At 41.4% G+C, this 27,711-nt stretch overlaps 1 protein-coding gene across 2 annotated transcripts in view; it reads right to left on the bottom strand.

Moving 5' to 3' along the window:
- Nucleotides 1-4,250: 4,250 nt before the first annotated feature.
- Nucleotides 4,251-27,711, bottom strand: part of g3bp1 (GTPase activating protein (SH3 domain) binding protein 1) — a 47,199-nt gene continuing 23,738 nt past the window's right edge. For both annotated transcript variants that reach the window (XM_043703241.2, XM_043703240.2), the window contains exons 7-12: nucleotides 23,467-23,647; nucleotides 20,636-20,737; nucleotides 12,869-12,971; nucleotides 8,045-8,173; nucleotides 5,900-6,018; nucleotides 4,251-5,420 (exon numbers count right to left, since the gene is read on the bottom strand). In XM_043703241.2, coding sequence (XP_043559176.1) covers nucleotides 5,154-5,420; nucleotides 5,900-6,018; nucleotides 8,045-8,173; nucleotides 12,869-12,971; nucleotides 20,636-20,737; nucleotides 23,467-23,647 — 901 coding nt within the window. In that variant the 3' untranslated portion in view covers nucleotides 4,251-5,153. The remainder of the gene's footprint in view (nucleotides 5,421-5,899; nucleotides 6,019-8,044; nucleotides 8,174-12,868; nucleotides 12,972-20,635; nucleotides 20,738-23,466; nucleotides 23,648-27,711) is intronic.

Below are 27,711 nucleotides of genomic sequence, written 5' to 3'. Positions count from 1 at the left end.
GGATTTGTCAACAAATTAGCCATATAAACAAATCAGCAATGCAATAGTTTGGTGCTTATATAATTTTAGGTTAATATTAAAGTTAATAATCCAAATGATGAAGTACTTTCAATTACGTTTTCAAAGTATGATTTACTAGGCTTCTCAAAATGGTTTGTTTGTAAATAGAACAAACATTTTGAAATGACACCGCATATAGATTAGCAACCGCTGCTTTTCCTCCAGTGTAAACCTACTAAATTATTAGTAATAAGAATTGTTACTCCTAAAGGGTAACAAACCTGTTCCTAGCTGGATCCTTACAAGATAATGTAATCGTATATGTTACATTTCACTGTATCCTTGGCGCTGTCAATACTACAGTTACAAAGGATTCTTCTGGATGAATGCAGTGGTGGTGATGGGAGAGAATGGTGTTTTTCTTCAATATAACTGTTGCCATCACCATAGCTGAATTGCTATAATTATTTCAGTTGTGTGCCCACATGTGTTTGCAGCTTACTGAGGCAGCTCAATTTGTTGATTATAGGCAATGAGCCAGTCACATCTGGTTATCCTGCACGGTTGAAATTCAATCCACACCTGTCACTGCTCCAACTTTAGATGTAAATTTTACTTTCCTCACGTTCAGGCATCTTTTGGCAGGATGTAGATCATTCCACCCAGCTGCAGATTTCCTCTTGGGCTATCAAATATGGCAAAATTATCAGCAGCTTCCAAAATGACAAAGCATGACCCTAATCCATATTTTCTAAATTAATCATTCATGCACTTTCCAATCTTGGTTCGTTCAGCTTATCCTGGTAGCCTATGGAGCAGATTTCAGATGATCAACCATCTTCTCTCCAGCCTTCTTAAACATTCACGTATTGAGTTCTTTTCATATCCCTGAGCCAGTACTCCATACTTCTGGCAAAGATCCCAATATTGCTTCGCATAATTATAAACTTGCATTGCCAGCAATCAAGCAGCTGTATTTATACTTTAACAGTTGAATGAACGTAGTGCACTTGGTGACAGGTGAGCCCAGATCAATATTTTTTTTTATTCAGCAGTCTGATTCCTTGTTTCGATCAACATTTAATCAAAACGCAAATAATAACAAAAATCATAAATGGTATAATATATTTGTATGTATTCCATCATTGCAGAAAATCTCATTGCAAGGGATCTATATCTAGCAAGCACAGTGGTTACCTCACAATCGTGTTGGGATAGTTGCTTAACTGCCAGGAAACATCACCTTTTCCTTGTGTTGCCAAATCAGTAACAACTGAAAGCAATGCTCAATAGCAATTAGCAAACAATCAGAATCATTACAGTGCAGAAAGTGGCCACTCAGATAGAGTCTGCACGAACCCTCCAAAGAGCATCCCAACTCAGATCCAGCTCCATGATCCCACATTTACCATAGCTAACTCACCTAGCCTGCACATTCCTGGACACCATGGGGCAAATTTACCATGTCTAATCTACCACTGGAGGACATGATGGAAACCATGCAAAGGGAGATTCTGAAAACTCTGCACAAAGGCTGGAATTGATCCTGGGTCCCTGGCGCTGGGAAGCAGGAGTGCTAAGCACTGAGCCACTGTCTTAAGACGGACAGTCAAAAATTGAAGACTCACTACCAATATTATCCAGTTTTCCTTTCTCACATTTGTAACTCAAAAAGACCCTTTCAAACCTCCATTTTCAGGCTTAAATACAGTGCACCGAACACTAATATCTTACTGACATTAGTTTTCTTAAATGAAAAAAGCTCAAATCTCTAATTTGCTACTAATATTTTTAAAATCTTCATTAGTGTTGATAATTCACATTTTGATCAACTGCCATTAACTACCTGCATACCATTACAAGGAGGGTGTTGGAAAAACTATTAAATTCAATTTATAAATGATGGCAAAATTTGAATTCAACTTGAAATGGGAATTGTAAATGCCCTATGTGAAAGTGAGTTACATATAGAATAATTACACTAAAACAGTACATAATTTGGTACTGAAGTGATTATTCTGGACCTCAAAATAATCGACTCCCCTCCCGTCCTAACTATACTCCCAGCGAAAATTGTGTTTTCATCTGAAGAAATTAACCATCTACCTATAAGATCAAAAATAAACTCAAAGATATTAGGACATTAAATGATGCTTCACTTTAAAAGTATTTGTTTTTCAACAAACATGGACAGGTGAAGGTATGTGTGTATGTGAGACACATGAAGGTAAGTGACATTAGATGGAGACGGTAAACATGATTTAATGTTTGCCTGGTTTTTAACCTAAAAAAATATAACTTGTTTTCTACAGCATGGGCAAATTCATTTGCTCTGAAGTCAAAAAGTCATGAACATTAAGCTCAACCAATGTCTAAAGCACCAAGCAGGACTAGCTGTGCTTTTCAGAGTCATAGAGATGTACAGCATGGAAACAGACCCTTTGGTCCAACCCGTCCAGACATCCCAACTCAATCTAGTCCCACCTGCCAGTACCCGGCCCATATCCCTCCAAACCCTTCCTATTCATATACCCATCCAGGGTTGGAGGATTTGAGCTATAGGGAGGGGCTGAACAGGCTGGGGTTGTTTTCCTGGACCGGAGGTTGAGGGGTGACCTTATAGAGATTTACAAAATCATGAGGGGCATGGATAGGATAAATAGACAAAGTCTTTTCCCTGATGTCAGGGAGTCCAGAACTAGAGGGCACAGGTTTCGGGTCATTTGATAATTGGTAACGCTTTAGAACTGAAGATCAATTTTTCTCCAACTTTTCTACCCTTTGCAATCAAAAGCATCTCCTATTATTGTCCCTTTTTTTTGTTACAGGTTAACTCAAAAAGGATTAGGTAGGAGACTACATTCTATAGTTTTTCCTGGCTCACATTTTAAATTTCCCACTAGTATTACTGAGTCATCAGTAGACTCAAATCTAAATTTTATTTGTAGTTATACAGGCATCTACATTCACCCAACACAGAATGTTCTACCACTGGAGATCATCTGGTGATCTTCTATGCCTGCGGTGGCTCTAAAACAGTTGCCATCCATTACAATTCCTCTGCTCTTATCTGGTTATCTTTAAAAGTATTGTCAAATATCTATTTATCTCCCTTATAAAATCTATCATGGATTTTACTATTTGTCACTTATTTCTGGTTGAGCATTCCATGTCCGAACAACTCTCAACACAAATAAACCCTCATTGCTCACTTATACTGATCTTAAACTCGGCATTTCATAACACTAAATCAATGAGAAAACACCTCCTTCCCCACAAATCACATCAAAAAAATCCTCAAATTTTAAATTCCAAAGTATTCCCTTCCAGTTTGACTTATTTGCACCATACCCCAATCAAATGTAAAGTTTAAAATAAAAGTCAGTCAGAGATATTTGAGTAATCCTTCTTATTGTCTCTATTACAAAACACCACTTTAGGGTAAGGAAATAACTTGTCAAATTAGTTTCTGTTCTACTTTATTCTTCTATGTTTCCTAATTGACGCAGCCAGAAATGAGAATCACTACCACAAAAGTTTTCTAACATGTGATCCTGGCATTATGACAAATGGTATGTTAAAAATAAAATACAATGTTACTTTTACATAAGCAAATTCAGTTTGCAGTTTGTAGAGCATGAATTGATCTGCTAAGTATAACTAATGCTCAATGAACTTTTCATATTCGAGAAGCAAACTCAGCTGAAACTCCAGTTGAAAACACAGTATAAAATCCACTTTGTTCAAAGTGAACAAACACTGCTTCGCAAACAAATGAAACAAAAACATACAACGCACGTGTGGAGTAAGCTCCTACAAATAAAAAACAATGGAAGAACTACCATGATCCATGCATGTCAATTATCAGCCATTGTTTTTTGTTACAGAACAATTATGAAAATCTGCCAGGTCAACACATCCAAGAGCTAGATGCTGCTACATAACGTGTTTCTCACGTTGATCACCTGGGCTTGTTTTCCAGTGATTTTTTAAAATATTAAAAAACATTCATAAACTAGGTTTATTTTGTACCAGCTGTGTTTTAAATGCAAACCATTTAAGCTTGAGGTTATAAGAGTCTCTAGACTGCATGTAACATGTACCTGAACTGAATTATGAACCAATGTAGCCCAGTTGAAGATTTCTTAAAACTTAAGCTTTTAGTATTTTCAGTACAATTTTACTCAGACAACCAAATACACACCCCAAATGGCCTTCATCCCTGAACAAACACCACAAAGTCGTGCATATTGAATAAAGCAATCTACATTTATTTGTACAACTTTGCCAAGATTGGAATGAGAGATAAATAGAAGGCACAACCATACGCTTTACAATACAAACTAAACCAGAAAAGTTTTCTGCATTTACAGTTTAAAAAAAATTCACAATTCCAGAGGAAACGTGTCTTGATGTCAAGTATGCCAGAGTTGAATGTTTTTAAAAAGTCCCACAGTAAAAGATTCTTCCAATGATAAAAACAAAAACGTTAAAAGAAAAAAGTTGAAGACTTACATCTATTGTATTAGTCCACTCCTGATCTTAACAGCACAGCAGTTCTGCACAGGAACTGATAACTTGCTCCAGTTTACAGCATTGCAGCTTATTATCAACCATTTAGTGATCACACAGGTTCCGTTCCAAATACAGATAGCACTGTGTTCCCTTTACCAAATAGGAGAACACTATGCCAAGTAGATAGAGTGCTTTAAAAATTGCTGAGTGCTACATTACAAGTTTTTCCGAAGATGGATGTCTGTGCAAAACAAAAAGCAACCTGGTTTCCAATTTAAAAAATATGCACCAAATTTCAAGGGCCAACACGTTCCTGGAGCAGCTGGGAGGCAGCAGGTACTAAAATCCAGTTCATAGCTGTTAGTCACCCCGATCCACTGGAGTCAGAATCTGTCTTCAAATCAAGATTCTGGTTTTAAAATCCGTTTTGCTTAAACAAATAAACATTTCAGACAGGATGTTTCGTGGGACGACGACTACTACACAAGTCGAGAACAAAAGAAAAGGCCATTTTCTGTACTGAAAAAATGATAATCTGTACAGGTCGAAATCACATTCCAAAAACAAAGCTGAATCACAAGAGCATGAGAGAGAACATCTGTACCATCAGCTCACACCAACAGCTAGTGAGGGTACTTTCAGTGGCGTGGTCCTGAGAACCGAGGCTCTCCTTGTCCACCTCCTCTTCCAGCTCCTGGTCCGGGTTTCTGCGTTAGTCCTCCTCTGGACAGACCGCCCCGGCCTTCCCGATCACGCATCATTCCACCACCAAGCCCACCACGGGGTCCACCAGGTCCTCTTGGTCTATTTTCTCGGCGGTCATCACCCCTACGTTCACCTTCACGAATAGGCCGGGTTTTCTTCTCCTCCACGTTTAGTCGGAGCTCTCCTCGGAACTTAATGGGCTGTAGAGGAGGAGAGGACAAAAAAGTAGTTTGAGAAAAATGCTTCAATTAATTTTGTACATATGTAGCTCTGAATTTACACTAACAAAATATGTACACATTCTTATATAACTGCGAAATACTGAATCTTCAACCAGATTCAATGCAGCAGTAAAGACATAGGTTTCAGAATAACAATGTATTTTCTAATCAATTTCTTGCAAATAAAAACCAGATTTGCTGGGTTTTAATAATCAAAATTATATTCCCTTGTTGAAATCAAAGTCTTAACTTATCAAAACAGGATATATTACCTTCAACTTTTTCATATTTCATGATGAATGATAATTAAGAAATTTAAAAACAAACATTGTACTGGTAGGGTACTGAAGGAGGAAAAACTCAAGCCACATTAATCACAAAATATGAAACATTCAACAAAATGGACAAACAGCTTACCTTCCTGGAATACAAAAAAACTGTTCTTTATTACATATTACCTTGCTGCTCAAGATTTTCTGAACTGGCTCTGGATCATCAAAAACCACAAATCCAAAATTGGGCAGCTTTCCACCACTACTCTTGGTGTTAATACGGAGTTCCACCACGTTGCCATACCCTGCAAAAGAAGAGTTGACAGAGTGATGCCCAAAACAGTTTGTACTTTATTATGCATGTCAAAATTCAATACGTTCATTTCCCCAAATAGGTGACGACCTACACTCCCGTGGGTGGTGCAGATTAACTATAATAAACTGAGTTACACACCTAGTTTCTACAAGCAACTGTTTACAGCCTCGAATAAATAGATTTCAGCATTAAACTCCATTTAATTCTGTATATTCTATCAAGATGATTTATTTCATGGTAAACAATCTAAACGCAGCAAGTAATACATTAAAGATGGTAGGATCACTCAAAACAAGTTTATATTGCAAAAATGTTGTTATTTTGTTCCTTTCGATAGATAAGTTTTTTGAAATTCTAATAAATGTAAAGTTAAAACAACAGTGAAGCTATCCCCTTCAGAAATTTATTTTCCAAGGCTTAAAAACAGAAAATAATAGTAGGCTATTCAACTCATCGAGCCTTCTCCACCATGCAATACAATCATGGTTGATCGTCTAACTAACGCCATACTCCTGCTCTCTTCCCACAACCATTGACACCTTTAATGTCTATTCCTTTCTTAATTATATTCAGTGACTTGGCCTCCACAACCTGGAGGTGTAGAATTCCAGTTTCACCATCCTGTGAATGAAGACATTTTTTCTCAGCTCTATCCAAAACCATATAGCCATTGCCCCAGACAACTCCTTGCATTCAGTCTATCCAGCCCTGTCAGAATTTGATTCGTCTCAATGAGACTGCATCTCATTTCTCTAAATGTCAGTGAATACAGGCCTAGTTGATCCACCTTATTAACATATGACAAACATACTATCCCAGCCATATCTCAATCAAATATTTTATACCACTACCCAAGAACTAGAGTCTGATCCTGTTTTTTTCTCCTAAGCTTCCTTAAGCTAAGCACTGGTAGCTACACTTAGAGAATCAGCAGCAATGAACAATCTTATACCTGAAGCAGTCATATACACACCAACACTTCTCAAACTATAGCATAATGGACAAGGATTTTCTGTCAATTTTAAAATGTATGCTCTCTATTTTGTAAACTTGCAATAAGGAGGCTGGTATAATTGCAATATTTAAGAGTCATTTGGATGGGTATATGAATAGGAAGGGTTTGGGGGGGGGGGGGGGAAGAAAGAGATATGGGCCAGGTGCTGGCACGTGGGACTATTTTGGGTTGGGACATCTGGTCAGCATGGATGGGTTGGACCGAAGGGTCTGTTTCCATGCTGTACATCTCTATGACTCGAAGTACAGAAGAGTGCAAGCACATATTCCTGAAGAGGCCAGTAATGCTCAGACAGTAATTGAAGGAATAATAAAACTGAAGCAAATAAAAGCAAAATATTATGAATGCTGGAATTTAAACAAAAACAGAGCTGGAGAAACTCAGCAGGTCTGGCACATTTCAGGAAAGAAAAACAGCTAATGTTTCAAATCTGATTTGACTCCCTTCGGAAAACAAAAAAAAAGAGCTCTCTATAAAGTGGTTTCGTTGGTGGCTTTACAGTAATGCACAATTTACCAAATAGTTAATACATAACACAAGAGTCATTGGACTAGAGTATATTGTTTTAAACCAATGGACTAGAAAGTTCCAGATACCACCTTCAGCAGATGTGGTTTCAACTAATCTCAACAAGTACAACAACTGCAGTGATAACTGCCCTGCATATTCATATCCTAAAAGATCCATTAAGGCCAGAATCAGCCTCAATACAATGCCCTAACATGTAGCAGGGTAGTAATGACACTTAAAGAACAGCCAACTATGTACAGAATTATGGTGAGTGGCACAATATACCTTCAGCAATTGTGTACCTAAAGGAAGCTCAAAACAAGGAAAAATGAATTCACACATTATTAAAAAGAATGCAATCTTATCCTAACGCTCAGAATACAACATTGTGTAAATTACAAAAGAAAACTGCTAAAATGTATTGAGATTTTAAGGAGCAGCAGCGCTTCTGAACAAGTTGCAGTAAACTAGAGAAAAAAATTCAACAAACCTGTGAAAAATTCTTTCAGCTCTGTTTCATCAATATCATGAGGCAGGTTCCCGACAAATAACTGATGACTGTCTGGGTATCGGATTGCGCGTCGTGTCTCTGTATCCCCTGGTTCATTTTCACTCCGACCTGAAACAAAGAAACCTACTTTCAAAAAGGGCTAGCATATTCCCGAAACTAATTTCAAAAGCATTTTAAATCAAAAATTAACGATTAGGATGTTCTTAAAAGGTCCTGCAAATACCATATATTTAATGAAAATTGCAAACCTGTACAAACTAGCCACACTTTTTTATCATCTAAAGTCAGTTAACAAAGTCAATTCACCAAATTAAGGTTTGAAATGACAAAATGCACTACCTCCCAACATATAACTGCATTGCTGTTGAATCAAATCCAATATTTAATTGAACGGTGATTTATTTCAGATTATTCAAGCCCTTGTTTTTCACACCAATATAAAACACCCCCCAATGACTCCCCAAAATTATCTTCGGAGAAAACTCAATGTCATCTCATTGATCAACTCTGCCAACTCCCATAGCTCAGCTTCTTCTTTATTCCTTCACCTAATCCACACGGGTTAAAAAGTGTACACATCATTTTTCTGTAATAAATGACTCAAATTTTATTTTTTAAAAAGTGCCTCAAGATAATCATTTTGGAGCAATTCAGGCTGAAGTCATAAACCTAGGGAATTCTGAATCTCAACTTATACAACAGTCCTGAGGGATATATTGTAGGCCCAAACAAGGAGGAGGGATTTCTAATAGGAAACAGCTACAGTAAGCTACACAGTAAGCTATACAGTTTAGCCATGGATCCTTCTACTTGTTCCTAAACTCTCCAGATTAAAGTCAGTCAGTCAATATTGTGCAGTATGTGAAATAGAAACCCAAAAGCTCTTTAAAGTTTGATTTATTTTTGTAATCAATTCTCAAAAAGTGTAGGACTGTACTTTCCAAACCTTTTCCCACACGTGATCTCAGTTTAATGCTTCAGACTTCTCTTCACCGCAAAATCACAATTATGGAGGAGGTGAGCGCTATGGGAGCTGCTGAGTAGTAGATGCAATGGGCTCACAGTGTCAAAGGCTAGGGAAGAGAGGATCAATTTTTTTTTGAGCTGGAGGCTTGAGTGGGAATGTGGACAAACTAGGTGCTACATATTGAGATATTTGATACAAAGGCAGGGTTTCTCAAACATGAAGCTAATGCTTTCCTTTTTGCAGCAGCAACCCATGAATATATAAAAACCGTGAATATATATTAAGCCTTTGAAGAAGCCTCACAAAAATCAGTCTATGCTTATAAATAACCACTGCTGCTCCAAATGTCCCAACCCAAAAATTTCATTAGGGGCGAAGGAGGAACTCAGTAGGGTCTGTTTGGACAGCAAGTTTAAAGTAACATTATTTCAATTTACCTGTTGACTTTTATATAGATGAGATGGTTGTCACTGTGCATCTTGTAGCATGTAGGTGGTTAACATTTAGGCTAGCAGATTAGGCACCAAGGAAGCACATTGCTTTGTACAGGGTAGTGTCCAACTTTACTATTGCAATTGCACCTATCCAAGAAAATAGACTAAATTCCATTTTGATGGTGTTAAATGTGAAGGACCCATCACCAACAACCAGAATCTAATCTGCTGTAGTTGGCATAGTTGAAATTCTGGTCAACGGTAAACCACAGATTGTTAGGTGACTCAAGAAATGCTAATCCCATTGAATGTCAAGTCGGTGTTCAGTTATTATGGGAGAGGTCTGCTGACATCAGAAAACTAGGTAGATTGAGTCTACAGACCCTGTATTAAAGTTTACAGCCTGAGAAGGGATCTCATTCAAGTGCACAAAGCTTTTGACAGGGCTGGACAGACTGGATACAGGGATGATTTTTGCCCTGGTCAGGGGAACTAGAACAAGAGAACACAATCACAGCATAGGCCATAAGCAGTAGGCCATTTTGGACACAGAGGGGAAATTTCTTCAGTGAATGGCAAACCTGTGGCATTCTCTACCACAGAGGCTGTGGAGGCCAAGTAAGTAAATCTATTTTAAGAGAGAGATTTTTAGAAGCTGAAAAAGGTGTAAAGGGGAATGGAGAGCAGAGATTACAGTGTTGAGAGAGAAGATCAGCCATGATCTAACCATCACATTCAATGACATTACCTTCATTGAATCCCCCTATATCTTGGGGATTATCACCGACAAGAAACTGAACCAAACTAGCCATATAAACACTAGCTACAAGACCAGGTCAGAGGCAATGAATCCTACAGTAACTCATTCCAGATTCCACAAAGCCTCCTCACAATTTAAGTCAGGAATGTGATGGAATACTTCCCTTTTCTTGGATGAGTGCAGCTCCAACACGCACATTCACATTCCCTCCTATCAACTCTCTCACAGTAACGTGCACCATTTGCAAGATACATCATAAAAATTCACCAAAGCTCCTTTAACAGTATTTCTAAACTCACATCCACTCCCATGTAGAAATCTTAGAATCCCATTAAAGGATATGAAATTATAGATATCTCTGAACACTATCAGCAATTTAGCATGGCCAATTCACCTCACCTGCACATCTTTGGATAGTGGGAGGAAACCGGAGCACTTGTAGGAAACCCACACAGATACAGGAAGAATGCGCAAGGCTGGAATTGAACCGGAATCCCTGGTATTGTGAGGCAGCAATGCTAACCACTGAGCCACCATGCCGCTCCAGAAGGGTAGAGGATACAAGGAAACATCACCACATGAAAGTTGCCCTCCAAATCACTCACTAGTTTGGCTTGGAAATATATCCTTTAGTGTTAGTTGCTCAAATCTTAGAACTCCTATCCTGGAACTGTCACACTGGTCAAAACACTGCTTTGTTGTTAAGGTCAATCAGTTTCACTTGATTTTTGGTGTGCATTTTTTTTTTAAAATCCTATGACTGGTCAACAGCTTTACTAGGCTCAGCAACCAAGTCATTGCGGCAATACACAAACTGAGCATTAGTAATCATGTTATGAACAAGGACACACCAAGTCCTCCTGACAGCACTGTTGATGACTCCTTCCATCACTCTGTTGTCGAATGGGAGTAAGGCAATTGGTCATTCATTTGTCTCACTCTATTTCGGAAATATCAAAGCAATCCAGCACATTAACAGTACATGCCAGGGTCATGGGTGCCCTGGATCAGTTTAGCAAAAGGTTCGACAGCAGAAATCTTCAGTACTATACAGAGGACACTCGATTATCCGAATATCAATTATTGGAATATCCGAAGGAGATCTCAAAGTCCCAATAGAAAGATTATATCGAAGACACGTTTCCAACACTGATCGTGTCTTTTGTTTACAGTGATTAAAAGTGAACTCGGCTGACTGAAATGCTACCGAGGACAATCCTGGACTGATGGAAAACCAGACACCATCTCCAAATAACTGACCTCCCGCCCTCCCTCTCCCACCCACCCCCAAAGACTTTCCCTGGAGTTCTACACAGGTTAGAAACATCAGTAACCTTGGCCATGACAGTACACTCAGACATATCTTGTTATCAACTGTGTAATTTTAATAGGCTGAAAACTGGCACAACTAGTGATCGAGAGCCCTCAAAGGATTACCCTCTTCAGGCATTTAGCCAAAGACTGATGAAAATGTTCAGCCTAAATTGTTTACACTCACACAATGAACTTCACCACCATTAAGTATTATGGTGTCATGGAGCTACGTCCTTCCATTAATTTCCTTAACAATTTACAGTCAACCATTGAGATGACGTGCTGATTACGTAATCACTTACCCGGCTATAGCCTGGTGCTTTTCCTTACCATCTTTTAAGTAGTTAAGTGTCGATTCAGAGTTGACACTTCATCCTGTCAAACACCTAGTACTACTCCCAACATGTTCCTCTACATATCTCACTGAAGCAGAAGTCGCTATCTGACTGGATGGTGATAATCTAGGAATACTCAAGTCATGACATGGCTGGGTGAAACGTGAATGCTCATGCTATTACAGATAAAAACTGCAGTCCATATGCCTTCAGGCCAAGATCAAATGTTTACAGCTTTCTCAGGGGTAAGTTAACATGAAACCACTCACAGCTAAATCATTAAGATAGCACTAGTCACTCAAAATGCACAGTACAGGTCATCTTTCCAGATGTCAACCTACTTCAGTTGTTGGTATTTTGAGATTGGTTAAAACGGTCACCTCCTCAAAAACTTTGTTTCCATTACCAATCACTAAAACAATATCATATGCCTCAAGTTACAAAAAAAAAGTTAATATTTTAAAGTCAGGATAAAAGGAGCCAGGGTACCAAAACCAACCATTCTGATTCTCCAGTTTAATGTAATAAAATAAATTTCAGCATAAACACTATCTGGCTTTTAAGACTGCTGTAATAAAAAGGTCAGTGCTTCAATTTCATCTTAAGAGCAAAATTTAATATGAAATGAAATTTAGCTTTACAGATTATAAATTAATCATATTGTTTAAAATAGATCAACTATTGTTCAGTCTTAACCAAAAACTGATACTGTGGTAGTGTACAATTATACTGCTATTGAAAGCCCATGCCATCTTTTAACAACACCCATGCCTCAAGTTGTTGAATCAGTTCTTCATCATTCCACCTACAAGGAGTTCAAGCAGATATGCTCTTATGTTTATTTTCTGACTACCTGTCATACAACTAGGTACACATTTGTCAGCTTGAGTTGGAACCTTCAAATACAGTCATGTTTTCGCATTACGTGGCAGATATCCAACTACTGCTAAAAGCGGTATTGCTATCATAACTTCTGGCATAACAACACTTTACCTGGTCTGGGGCCCCGAGGTGGCACACCTTGCCGTTCCCTAATGCGCTGATCACGAGGCCTTGGTGGTGGAATCTGAATTTCTGGTTTTGTCTCTGGTCGGGGCTATAAATAAGCAAAAAGAACTCTGCTCAGATTGAACTTCAAGAACAATCCTAGCAGTAAAATTTACAAAGATGCTGTAAGTGTTAAGCTTACACATTGAGGATTCAGTATTCGAAACTAATGGGATACGACATTAGCAACAGAGTGTGAAACAAAGAACATACAACACAGGAATAGGCCTTATGACCCACCAAGACTGCAAGATCACATGATGGCTTTCTGAACGAAAACCTTCCTGCCTCTACACAGTTGGGTATACCTCTCCTCCCTGTCTATTCAAACGTCACTTTACCTCAATCATTACTATTGTATCTGCCTCCACAACAACCACTGGCAGCGGATTCCAGACATCTATTATACTGTGTTTTAAAAAAACTCATCTCCTTTAAACTTACGCCTTTTTACCTTAAACTTGTGTAATTTAGTAATTGATATTTCTACCTTGGGAACAAGACTCTGACTATCCATGTCTTTCACTTTTGTAAACTTCCATTCAATCACCCCATATCTTTGGGCAATGGGCTGAGTGGCAGATGTTTAATTCAGATAAATACGAGGTGCTGTATTTTGGGAAAGCAAACCTTAGCAGGACTTATACACTGAATGATATGGTCCGAGGTAGTGTTGCTGAACAGAGACCTTGGAGTGCAGGTAGATAGGATAGTGAAGGCGGCATTTGGTATGCCATCCTTTATTGGTCAGAGTATTGAGTACAGGAGTTGGGAGGTCATGTTGCAGCTGTACAGGACATTGGTTAGGTCACTGTTGGAATATCGCGTGCAATTCTGGTCTTCTTCCTATCAGAAAAATGTTGTGAAACTTGAAAGGGTTCTGAAAAGATTTACAAGAATGTTGCCAGGGTTGCAGGATCTGAGCTACAGGGAGAGGCTGAACAGGCTGGGGCTGTTTTCCCTGAAGTGTCAGAGGCTGAGGGGTGACCTTATAGAGGTTTACAAAATTATGAGGGGCATAGATAGGGTAAATAGACAAAGTCTTTTCCATGGGGCCGGGGAGTCCAGAACCAGAGGCCATAGGTTTAGGGTGAGAGGGGAAAGATATAAAAAGAGACCTAAGGGGCAACTTTTTCACGCAGACGGTGGTACGTTTATGGAATGAGCTGCCAGAGGATGTGGTGGAGGCTGGTACAATTGCAACATTTAAGAGGCATTTGGATGGGTTTATGAAGAGGAAGGGTTTGGAGGGTTTTGGACCGGGTGCTGGCAGGTGAGACTAGATTGGGTTGGGATATCTGGTTGGACCGAAGGGTCTGTTTTCATGCTATACATCTCTATGACTAAAATGAAAACAAACCAAGTTTAGTCAATCTCTCCTCACAGTTAAGTACTTCATTGCGTCATTAATTTGTACCGCATGGATATTCAGAGTTTTAAGCAGTGCAGAAAAAGGCCCTTTGGTCTATCATGTCCACACTAATCATCAAGTATCTATCTATCTATTCTAATTCATTTTTTCTCAATTCCCTATCATGGGATATGGGCATTAGAGATGATGCAGGCATGATGGATTTAATAGCCTCTATCTGCACCATAATAATTGTGATGCCAACACTTAGAACATAGAAGAATACAGCGCAGTACAGGCCCTTCGGCCCTCGATGTTGCGCCGATCCAAGCCCACCTAACCTACACTAGCCCACTATCCTCCATATGCCTATCCAATTCCCACTTAAATGCCCATAATGAGGGAGAGTCCACCACTGCTACTGGCAGGGCATTCCACGAACTCACGACTCGCTGAGTTTATATTTTGCACACTATAGTATTTCAAGTGCTCATGTTATACTAAAATGGCTTGGTGGTTCCTATCTCTAAATGGTGAAAAGGCACTAGGGAGACAGGAGGCAACCTACTCAAAGAATTCAAAGAATCTGCTCTGCTCTTATAGCCATACTATTCAAATGTACTGTCTTTTCAAGTTCAGTTTCAATGGTAACCTTTGCAGGACGTTGATACTGGGATGGGCATCCATTTAAAACGCTAAAGGCCGATAGTGTGATTCTATTGTTAGAAATGGTTAATTTCTTGACACCTGGATAACATAGATCAGAGTTATAGGGAAGTAGTAACTCCAAAGATGGCAGATAGATGGGTGACAGTGAGGGGGACTGGGAGGAAGCAGCCAGTGCAGGGACCCCCTGCGGCCGTTCCCCTCAAGAACAAGTATACCGTTTTGGATACTTGTGGGGGGGGGGGGGGGACTTACCAGGGGTAAGTAACGGGGCTCAGGTCTCTGGCACGGAGCCTGTCCCCGTTACTCAGAAGGGAAGGGTGAAGAAGAGCAGAGCAGTAGTAATTGGGGACTCGATAGTTCGGGGCACAGATAGGCGGTTTTGTGGGAACGAGAGAGACTCACGTTTGGTATGTTGCCTCCTAGGTGCAAGGGTACGTGATGTCTCTGATCGTGTTTTCCGGGTCCTGGAGGGGGAGGGGGAGCAGCCCGAAGTCGTGGTCCATATTGGCACCAACGACATAGGTAGGAGGAGTGCCGAGGATGTTAGACAGGCTTTCAGGGAGCTAGGTTGGAAGCTCAGAGTTAGAACGAACAGAGTTGTTGTCTCTGGTTTGTTACCCGTGCCACGTGATAGAGAGTCGAGGAATAGGGAGAGAGAACAGTTAAATGCGTGGCTACAGGGATGGTGCAGGAGGGAGGGATTCCGGTTTTTGGATAACTGGGGTTCTTTCTGGGGACGGTGGGACCTCTATAAACGGGATGGTCTACACCTGAACCTGAGGGGCACCAGTATCCTTGGGGGGGGGGGGGGGGGGGGGGGGAGGTTTGCTAGTGCTCTTGGGGGGGGTTTAAACTAACTCTGCAGGGGCATGGGAACCCAGATTGTAGCTTCAGGGTGCAGGCCTGGAGTGTAGGGAGGTTAGGAACATGGCATCAATTTCCAAGGAGGGTGCCTGTAAACAGGAAAGTGGCTTGAAGTGTGTATACTTCAATGCAAGAAGTATACGAAATAAGGTAGGTGAACTTGCAGCGTGGGTTGGTACCTGGGACTTCGATGTTGTGGCTATTACAGAGACATGGCTAGAACAGGGACAGGATTGGCTGTTGCAGGTTCCAGGATTTAAATGTTTTAGTAGGGTCAGAGGTGGGGGTAAAAGAGGGGGAGGTGTGGCATTGCTTGTCAAAGATAGTATTACAGTGGTGGAAAGGACGATGGAGGAGGACTTGCCATCTGAGGTAGTTTGGGCTGAGGTTAGGAATAGGAAAGGTGAGGTCACCCTGTTAGGAGTCTTTTACAGGCCTCCTAATAGTCCTAGAATCATTGAAGAAAGGATAGGGAAGGTGATTCAGGAGATGAGTGATAGTAATAGGGTGGTTGTTATGGGGGACTTTAACTTTCCTGATATTGATTGGGAAAGCTATAGCTCAAGCTCGTTAGATGGGTCAGTGTTTGTTCAATGTGTGCAGGAGAGTTTCCTGACACAATATGTAGACAGGCCAACAAGAGGTGAGGCCATACTGGATTTGGTTCTGGGTAACGAACCAGGCCAGGTGTTAGAATTAGAGGTAGGTGAGCACTTTGGGGATAGTGACCATAATTCGGTGATTTTTACTCTCGTGATGGAGAGGGATAAGTGTGTACTACAGGGCAAGAGTTATAGCTGGGGTCAGGGAAATTATGATGCGGTGAGGCATGACTTAGGATGTGTGGCTTGGAAAAGTAGACTCCAAGGCAAGAGTGTAAATGATATGTGGAGCTTGTTCAAGGAGCAACTATTGAGTGTCCTTGATAATTATGTACCTGTCAGGCAGGGAGGAAAGGGTCGTGCGAGGGAGCCGTGGTTTAATAAGGAATTGGAATCCCTTGTTAAATGGAAGAGGGCGGCCTATCTTAAGATGAGACGTGAAGGTTCAATTGGGGCGATTGAGAGTTATAGGGTAGCCAGGAAGGACCTGAAGAGAGAGCTAAGAGCAGCAAGGAGGGGACATGAAAGGTCCTTAGTCGGTAGGATTAGGGAAAACCCTAAGGCTTTCTATAGGTATGTTAGGAATAAAAGAATGACTAGGGTAGGAATAGGTCCAGTCAAGGATAGTAGTGGGAAGTTGCGTGTGGAGGCGGAAGAGATTGGGGAGACACTGAATGAATACTTTTCTTCAGTATTTACTCAGGAACAGGGCATTGTCGTTGATGCGAATACTGAGTCACAAATAAGTAGAATGGATGGCTTTGAGGTATGTAGAGAAGAGGTGTTGGAAATCCTGGAAAAGGTGAAAATAGATAAGTCCCCTGGGCCTGATGGCATTTATCCTAGGATTCTCTGGGAAGCAAGGGAGGAGATTGCAGAGCCATTGGCCTTGATTTTTATGTCCTCTTTGTCTACAGGAGTAGTGCCAGAAGACTGGAGGATAGCAAATGTGGTTCCCTTGTTCAAGAAGGGGAGTAGGGATAACTCTAGTAACTATAGGCCAGTGAGTCTCACTTCTGTTGTGGGCAAAGTCTTAGAGAGAATTGTAAGGGATAGGATTTATGCACATCTGGATAGGAATAATGTGATCAAGGATAGTCAGCATGGTTTTGTGAAGGGCAGGTCGTGCCTCACAAACCTTATTGAATTCTTTGAAAAGGTGACGAAGGAGGTTGATGAGGGGAAAGCGGTAGATGTGGTATATATGGATTTTAGTAAGGCGTTTGATAAGGTTCCCCATGGTAGGCTACTGCAGAAAATACGGAGATATGGCATTGAGGGTGAGTTGGAGGTTTGGATTAGGAATTGGCTGGATGGAAGAAGACAGAGGGTAGTAGTTGATGGCAAAGTTTCTTCATGGAGTGCCGTCACTAGCGGTGTTCCGCAAGGATCTGTTTTGGGACCATTGCTGTTTGTCATTTTTATAAATGACCTGGAAGAGGGGTTAGAAGGTTGGGTGAGCAAGTTTGCGGATGATACGAAAGTCGGAGGAGTTGTTGACAGTGAGGAAGGATGTGGCAGGTTACAGCAGGATATAGAGAAGCTGCAGAGCTGGGCAGAAAGGTGGCAAATGGAATTCAATGTAGCTAAGTGTGAGATGATTCACTTTGGGAAGAATAACAAAAAGATGGGGTACTGGGCTAATGGTCGGATACTTGGTAGTGTGGATGAGCAGAGGGATCTTGGTGTCCATGTACACAGATCTCTGAAAGTTGCCACCCAGGTAAATAGTGCGGTGAGGAAGGCATATGGCGTACTGGCTTTTATTGGTAGAGGAATTGAGTTCCGGAGTCCTGAGGTCATGATGCAGTTGTATAAGACTCTGGTGCGGCCGCATCTGGAATATTGTGTGCAGTTTTGGTCGCCATACTATAGGAAGGACGTGGAGGCACTGGAACGGGTGCAGAGGAGGTTTACCAGGATGTTGGCTGGTATGGAAGGAAGATCGTATGAGGAAAGACTGAGACACTTGGGGCTGTTTTCATTAGAGAAAAGAAGGTTTAGGGGTGACTTGATTGAGGTGTACAAGATGATTAGGGGGTTAGATAGGGTTGACAGTGTGAACCTTTTCCCGCGTATGGAGTCGGGTATTACAAGGGGGCATAGCTTTAAATTAAGGGGGGGTAGATATAGGACTGAAGTTAGGGGTAGGTTCTTCACTCAGCGAGTCGTAAGTTCATGGAATGCCCTGCCAGTAGCAGTGGTGGACTCTCCCTCTTTATGGGCATTTAAGCGGGCATTGGATAGGTATATGGAGGATAGTGGGTTAGTATAGGTTAGGTGGGCTTGGATCGGCGCAACATCGAGGGCCAAAGGGCCTGTACTGCGCTGTATTCTTCTATAATAATTCTATAATAATAATAACACTAATGCTACTCCTCATGTCCGGGTATTGTCCAGGTCTTGCTGTAGATGGGCATGGGCTATATCAGTACCTGAGGAGTCACAAATGTTGTGCAATGTTCAGCAATCAACGAACATCACAACTTCTAATCTTATGATGGACAGAGAGCTACTGATGAAGCAGCCGTAGATGGTTATGCCTATGGCACTACCGAGGATCCCCTGCAATACCCCTAATAACTACAACCATCTCTTTTTGCACTAGGTATGATCCAATCAATAGGAGTCTCATCAACTTAGTTTTGCTCAGGCTCCTCGATGCCATATGCAGTCAAATGTTGCCTTGCCAATAAAAGCAGTTACTCTTACAACACCCTGAGTTCAATATTTTGTCCATGTTTGGAGCAAAGCTGTAGTGAGGTCAGGAGCAGAGAATCTTTAAAGAACCCAAACTGAGCACCAGTGAGCAGTTTACTCCTTTGCACATTGCCACCTGATATCTCTATCAATGTTCCCTTCCATTACTTTGATGATGATCAAGAGTAGACTAATAGGGTAGCAACTGGCCAAGTTCATTCACCCTGCTTTTTGTACACAGGATATAACTGGGCAAATGTCCATGTTGTTGGGTATATGCCAGTACTTTAGCAGTACTGGGACGGCCTGACTTGGGGTACAGCTAGTTCTGGAACACAGATCTTAACATTATTTTATGCTGTCTAGGCCTACAGCCTTTGGAGTATCTAGTACGTCCAATCATTTCTTAATGTCATGTAATGTCATGTTCAAGACAGGCACCTCTGATACTCAGAGCCTCAGGAGAGGCAGCAACAGATCAACAACATTGACAAAGCAGCTTCAGGAGGTTAACATTTCATTTTTTAGGTATGCATGCTGCTGCTTCTGGCATACCATCCTGCAATCTTCAATACACCAGGGGCAATCTCCTAGCCCCATGCTAAAAGTAGAATGGACAATGTGCCAGGCCAAAAGTTACAGAATGTGGTTTAATGAAATTCTGCTGATATAGGCTATATCAGGTCATTGCTACCCAACTTTGGTTTGCTCAATCTGTTTGAAGTCTGTCTCATTTTGCAGTGTCAGAAAACAAGACGAAGGGCAGCCTAAACACCAACTACAGTACAACCTCAATTATCCACACATCAATTATCCAAATTCCAGATTACCTGAAGAGGTCAATCACTTAAATGTCATTATGGTGTGCATTGCCAGATGACCAAGAAACGTTCGATCACCGGCACTCAAATTACCGTTGGTTTACAATAGATCAGTTATCAGTTAAACTGCATTATGGTTTGCATTGCTGGATAACTGAAGTGTTCAGATAACCAGTACTCAAATTACTGGTTGTTCAGGTAATCGATCTGATCGTAATCAATTATCTGAACAAAATTCTCCCCCCGCCCCCGTACAAAGTTTAGATAATTGAGGTTCTACTGTATATTCTTTAGGGTTCAGCCAGCTTGGTCAGTAGTGGCCCAGCTCAGCCATTCTTGGTTTCCCACTGAGAATCCATTTAGCGGCCCTGCCACTGCTTCCTCCAAGTGGTGCTCTACATGAGAAGTACTGATTCATTCATCAGGAGTAGATGGCAAAACAGCTGGATGTACACAATCAACTCCAGCGATTGTGCATTTAGCAAGTACCTTGATCACTATTCAGCAAGCACACATTTATTTATGGTCGGATTAGGCTGAGAGATGATGATCAGTTGCTGTTTGGTAAACTACAAAACAGCAATTGATATCCAGTGAGCTGCACATTGGCAAGCAGTTATCAGGAAAAGTAGTGGAGAAGGAAACTGGAATGAATGCGTTTTAAGAAATATTGGCACTGAGGTCCCATTAATACTTAATGGATTACCTGCGGTGTTGGCGCTTTGACAACATGAGGTGGAATTCCAGTGGTAGGGACAATGCCACTCGGGGGTAGGTTCTTGCTTGTTACTGAAGCCCAAGAGAACGCCTGAAGAGAAATCAATTAAGATGGTCAGAAACAAAGAACAGGTGAGCACGGTTTACAATAATGCACACATAAATAACACACTGTACTCAGCATACTCATATTGTAACAGCCAAAAAACCAACTACCAACACTCTGTACTACTTATAGCTCCATGCGAATAGGTTTTCAATAGGTTATAATTAGACTCAATGTATTCACAATAAGTTCATGAATAAAGGATAGTGACAACCCACGAAAAGACCACTGGTTCACTGAGGTTCAATGAATAGAGTTGACGGAATGCCAAAAGCAGCACCAGGCACATGTAAAAAGGTGTCAACTTAGTTATACTACAACACAGTACAACTGACATGATAAACAGCAGAAACAGGTCACAGAGCTGTGCAATCTCACAACTGCCAGATCTAAGCACCCACATCCAGTCATGGGATGGGGCTCCTGGGGTTTGTGGTGACCCCTAACCATACATCAAAGAAGTTTCAGCAATGACAGCCAGACTACTAAGTCCCCTCGGAATCAGAGTAGCACACAAACCCACTCTAACAAACAAAAACTAACAAACCTAAAAGACCCAGTACAACCCATGGACAAAACCATCGTCATCTACAAAATTCCATGCAAGGACTGCCACAAACACTACGTAGGACAAACAGGAACAAAGTTAGCCACCAGGATACATGAACACCAGCTAGCAACAAAAAGACACGATCCTCTCTCTCTCGTAGCCCTACACATGGATGAAAAAAATCACCATTTTGACTGGGACAACCCATCTATCCTGGGACAGGCTAAGCAAAGACATGCCAGAGAATTCTTAGAGGCCTGGCACTCCAACCACAACGCCATAAACAAACACATTAGATCTAGATACCATCTATCAACCCCTCAGAAAACGAACAGGAAATGACATCACCACAAACCCCAGGAACCCCATCCAGGACAAACATATAAATAGAAAACAGGAGACAACAGCTTCGCTTCACTTGGAGGTTGCCACTGATGATGTTACCTAGCCAGGTAATGAAACGTCTGGATATCAAACCTACAGCTCAGCGAGCAAACCTACACCCTAAACCTCAACCTGAGCTACAAACCTTCACTTACCTTAACCTCTTAGAGGTTCCCAGCAAAACAGATTCTGGTCTTCAACCAATTTAGTTTATTCCAAAATGTTATAGGGAAGAGTGCTAAAAATAAACCCCACAGTACCAGAGACTTCACAAATGTGCGACTACTCAATTAAATCACCATGAGCTATTTGCCTGATAGATGACTATTTACAACAAAGTAATTTGCAACAATTTTACTTGTGCTCCAAAACATGTCATGCCTAACAAAACTGCTCCATCAATATGGAAAACTGTTCTGCTTTGTCCTATATTCACAAGACATGACAGATACAACTTGGCTAATCACTGCTCGTCAGACTATTTTCAGTCAAAGTGATAAAAGAGGTCAACTACAGTTCTACCAAATGACACTCAGCAATGACCTGCTCACTAGTACTGTTTGGATTGTACTTCAGCTTCTAACCTCATTTCAGTTTGGTCTTAACACAAACAGAAGGATCAAGTAGAGAGTGACTTCACTTGACAGCAAAGTACACCAGCTGAACTGGAGGCAATGGAAAGCAGGGGAAAACTCTACAGCTTAGAGTCATAATAAAAAAAAGACTGTGATCTTTGAAGGTCAATCATCTCAATATCAGGTCAAAACTTTAGGAGCTCAACTAGGTAATGTCCACAGTTTTCAGCTGCTTCATCAAAAACTCTCTCTTCACAAAGTCAGAGGTCGAGATGTTTTGCTGACGATTGCACAATTTTAAAGCACCACCCATGACTCCACAGGTAATGAAGCAGCCTTGGCTATTTGCTGTAAGACCCAGGCAGCATCGAGTTTGGGTTGAATGGTGGCATGTGGCAGGCAGTTATCAATTCCAAGAGAATCTCGTCATCACCCTTTGACAGTTAATGGCATTAATAATACAGAATCCCCCAATGTCAACATTCTGCGTAGGTTGCCAGTGACCAGAAAGTGAACTAGTTAAGCCATATAAATCATATGCCTACAACAGGAGATCAGAAACTGGGAATCCTACAGCAAGAAACCCACTTCCTGGCTAATATTCATAGGGCACATAGCTGGAATGCAATGGAACAGACATCTTTGCCTGGCTAAAGGCAACTCCAATAGCACTCAAGAAGCTTGATGAGGAAAAAAGAAGCCTGATTGATGGGCATCCTGCCCACCATCAATATGTACTCCCTTCACCACAGACATCGCAGTAATATGCACCATCCACAGGACATACAACAACAAACTCACCAATGTTCCTTCAATAGCACCTTCCAAATACATGGTACCTACCATCCAGAGGATATGGGCAGCAGATTCTGGAATACAAAACCTGCAGATTCCCCTCCAAAGCACATACAATCACAAAAAGTAACTATATTGCTACTTCTTCTACACTTGCGGTGGGAAAATCCTCAAACTACCCCCGAACAGCACTCTAGACGAAGCTATATCCCAATAACAAGTTGTTGAAAAAAAGAAACTCACCACCACCACCTTCTACAGGGTATTTAAGAGACTGGTAATAAATGCCAGCCTAGCCAGAGATACTCACGTACGTGAATGAATACATAAAATTACGATCACAAGAAATCAAGAGAGAGTATGGAACTAGATACAGGCTTTCTACAGCAAATTCAAAATAATATTCATACCCTGGAATCCTCAGCTACAACAGGTGCTGGATCTGCAGGTGGAGGCGATGGAGATTTTACCACAGGGTCCTCAGGAACTTCCTCCTCCAACACAGGCTCAGGCTTTACCTCCTCCACAGGTGGTTCTGGTTCTGCTTCTGATGCAACGATGTGTTCTTCTAAAGGTTCCTCCAATCCATTACTGTAATTGGACAATGAAAGTAGTAAAGACATCCAGTGTATCCAGATTAAATAAATCAGTTAATTAACTATTGTCCAGCAATCCAAGTATCTGCACCATTAATTTCATGTCATCAGTCAAAAAGTGCTTGGTAGTCAGACACACAGCCAGCTTGGTTTCATTATTAACAAGGCACATTTGTCTTTACTAAAATCATCCTTCTTGCCTTTCAATAATGTATACAATATGGGGAATAAAAAAGAATGAGAACAAAGTTATGCATTTCTCAGTCACATTTATAACAGTGCAAAGGCCTCAAAATAGAGAGAGTGATACTCCGGGGAACCTAACAGATGTGGAAAACATACAATAGTGACTGAGAGGACCTAACTCACTTAAATATTGATAAAAATAATGGAGTTAAGAGAAAGGAGGGGAGGAGGAATTTCTGACCTCTGTAGCATGTTATAAATGGGTGTTTGTGGTTCAGGTGGATTGAGTGCACAGTAGGGAGCATTTGGCTAATAATGATCATATAAGATCATGAATAGTAATGAAGAAACTCAAGGAAGTAAAATGTACAACATCGAAATTGGAAAAAGGGAGATGAGAAGAAATCTATTCAAGATAAAATGGAACCATGGAGGAAGAGGGCTACAGCAGAGAAAAAGATTCTTTGCTCCATTAAATCCAAATCACTCAAAAACAACCCCATTTTCCAACACTTAGCGATAAGCCTTGCATACCTTGGAATCTCAATATGAAAATGAACGGGACTAACCCATATACTGTTGCTACATAAACGGGCCAGAGACTATGAAACCTGCAGTGAGTAACACATTTTACTACTGAAGGTCTGTCCACCGTCGATAATACACGTCAGAAATATTCACCTTTGCCACTCCTTCCACCACCAAATCAGTAGTAGCAGCATATACCATTTACAAGATGCACTGCAGAAATTCACAACTCCCCAAATAACACCTTCCAAACCCACAGCCACTGCTATCAAGAAGCTCAAGAACAGCAGACATATTTGAGAATACGACCACATGCAAGTTTCTGGCCAAGTCACTCACCATTGTCCTAGAATCACTGTTCTTTCAGTGATGCCAGGTCAAAATCTTGAATTCCCTCCCTAACAGTACTGTGGCTCTACCTACAGCAAAAAGACTGTAGCAGTTTTCAAGAAAGCAGCTCACACCACCATCTCAAGGACAACTAAGGACAGGCAATACATGCTGGCCGAGCCAGAAACACCCACATCCCAAGAGTGAATAAAAACAAAACGAATCAAAAAGATGAGACTAGGAAGCATCTGCAGAACATAAATACACTTTAATTTCTGAAGGCAATTATAGAGTCATTCTGTACAGCACAGAAACAGACCCTTTGGTCTGACTCGTCTATGCTGACCAGATATCCTAACCTAATCTAGCCTCCATTTCCTGCACTTGGCCCATATCCCTCTAAACCCTTCCTTTCATATACCCATCCAAATAACTTTTAAATGCTGTAATTGTACTAGCCTCCACCACTTCCTCTGGCAGCTCATTCATTACACAAACAGTGTGTGAAAATGTTGCCCCTTAGGTCTCTTTTATAACTTTCCCCTCTCACCCTAACTCTATGTTCTCTAGCTCTGGACTCCCCACCCCAGGGAGAAGACTTTGTGTATTTAATCTATCCATGCCCCTCATGATTTCCTGAACCTCTAAGGTCACCCCTCAGCCTCCAACACGACAGGGAAGACAGCCTATTCAGCCTCTCCCTATAGCTCAAATCCTCCAACTATGGCAACATCCTTGTAAATCTTTTCTGAACCCTTTCACGTTTCACAACACCCTTCTGAGAGGAAGGAGACCAGAACTGCACACAATATTCCAAAAGTAGTCTAACCAATGCCCTGTACAGTACATGACCTCCCAACTCATACTCAATGCTCTGACCAATAAAGGAAAGCATAACAAACAACTTGTTCACTCTTATCTACCTGTGATTCTACTTTCAAGGAACCATGAACCTGCACTCCAAGGTCTCTTTGTTCAGCAATACTCACTAGGACCCTACCATTAAGAATATAAGTCCTGCTCTGATTTGCCTTTCCAAAATGCAGCACCTGACATTTATCTAAATTAAACTCCATCTGCCATTTCACAGCACACTGGCCCATCTAATCAAGATCCCATTGTAATCGGAGGTAACCATCTTCGCAGACCACTGCACCTCCAATTTTGGCGTAATCTGCAAACTTACAAACTATACCTCCTATATTTACATCCAAATCATTTATATAAATGCTCAACAGTCATGGACCCAGCACCGATCCTTGTGGCACTCCACAGGTCACAGACCTCCATTCTGAAAAGCAACCCTCCACCACCACCCTGTCTTCTACCTTTGAGCCAGTTCTGTATCCAAATGGCTAGTTCCCTTGCATTCCATGAGATCTAACTTTTTAGCCAGTCTACCATGAGGAACCTTTTTGCATGCCTTACTGAAGTCCATACAGATCCCGGCTACTGATCTGCCCTCAATCCCCTTCATTAAGTCTTCAAAAAACGCAATCAAGTTCATGAGACATGATTTTCCCCTGAAAACGCCATGCTGACTAGCCCTAATCAGTCCTTGCCTTTCCAAATAATGTCCATCCTGTTCCTCAGGATTCCCTCCAATAACTTGCCCACCACCGATGTCAGGCTCACCAGTCTATAGTCCCCTGACGGTTCCTTACAACTTTTGTTCAATAGTCACACCACATTAACCAATCTTCTGGCACCTCACCTGTGACTGTTGATGATACAATTACCTCAGGCAGGGCGCAGCAATCACTTCCCTAGGGTGCAAAATGTATTCTGGTTGGGGGATTTCAACGTCCACCATCAAGAATGACTCAGCAGCAGCATTACTGATCAGGTTGGTCAGGTCCTAAAGGATATAATTGCTAGACAGGGTCTGCAGTTGCTGATGGAACCAACAACAGGCAAAGAAAACATACTTGACCTCATCCTTACTAATCTGCTGACTGAAAAAGCATCTGTCCATGATAGTACGGATAGAAGTGACCACAGCACTGTCCGTGTGCAGATGAAGTCCAGCCTTCACACTGAGAATAACCTTGATCGTGTTGTGTGGCACTATCACCGTACTAAACTGGACAGACTTTGACACGATCTAGTAGCTCAAGACTGGGCATCCATGAGATGATGTGTGCCATCAACAGCAGCAGAACTGTACTCCAGCACAATCTGCAACCTCATGGCCTGGCATATCCCCCACTCAACCGATACCATCAAGCCAGGGGATCAACCCTGTTCAGTGGAGAGTGTTGGAGGGCATCATCAGGCATACCTAAAAATGAAATATCAACTGGTGAAGCTACCATACAGGACTACTTGTGTGCCAAATGGCATAAACAGCAAGTTGCAGACAATTAAGCGATCCCACAACCAACAGATCAGATCTAAGCTCTGCAGTCCTTCCACATGGTGAATGGTGATGAACAATTAAACAAGTCTCTGGAGGAGGCTCCACAAATATCCCCATCTGCAATGATGGAGGAGCCCAGCACATCAGTGCAAAAGATAAGGCTGATGAATTTGCAACAATCTTTAGTCACAAGTGCCGAGTGGATGATCTACCTCTGCCTCCTCCAGTGGTCCCAGCATCACAGACATCCATCTCCAGCCAGTTCGATTCACTCCACATGATATCAAGAAATGGCTGGAGGCACTGGCTACTGCAAAGGCTACGGGCCCCAATAACATTCCAGCAATAGTACTGAAGAGGTGTGCTCCAGAATCTGACATTCTCCTAGCTAAGCTCTTCCAGTACAGATAGAACACTGGCATCTACCTGACAATGTGGAAAATTGCCCATTATGTCCAAAGCAGAACAAATCCAACCCGACCAACTACTGCCCAATCAAGCTACTCTCTCTGTCATGAGTAAAGTGATGGAAGGGGTAATCAACGGTGCTATCAAGCAGCACCTGCTCAGCAACAACCTGCTTAGTGATGCCCAGTTTGGGTTTCATCTGATCTCATTACAGCTTTGGTTCAAACAGTGGCAAAAGAACTGAATTC

This window comes from Chiloscyllium plagiosum, unplaced genomic scaffold, assembly GCF_037043375.1.
Source record: "Chiloscyllium plagiosum isolate Xiang-an unplaced genomic scaffold, Cpla_swu_hap1 HiC_scaffold_16, whole genome shotgun sequence".
Taxonomy (NCBI): Eukaryota; Metazoa; Chordata; class Chondrichthyes; order Orectolobiformes; family Hemiscylliidae; genus Chiloscyllium; species Chiloscyllium plagiosum.
The sequence above is the reverse complement of the archived record's forward strand: the minus strand, read 5'-3'. Positions and strand labels throughout refer to the sequence as shown.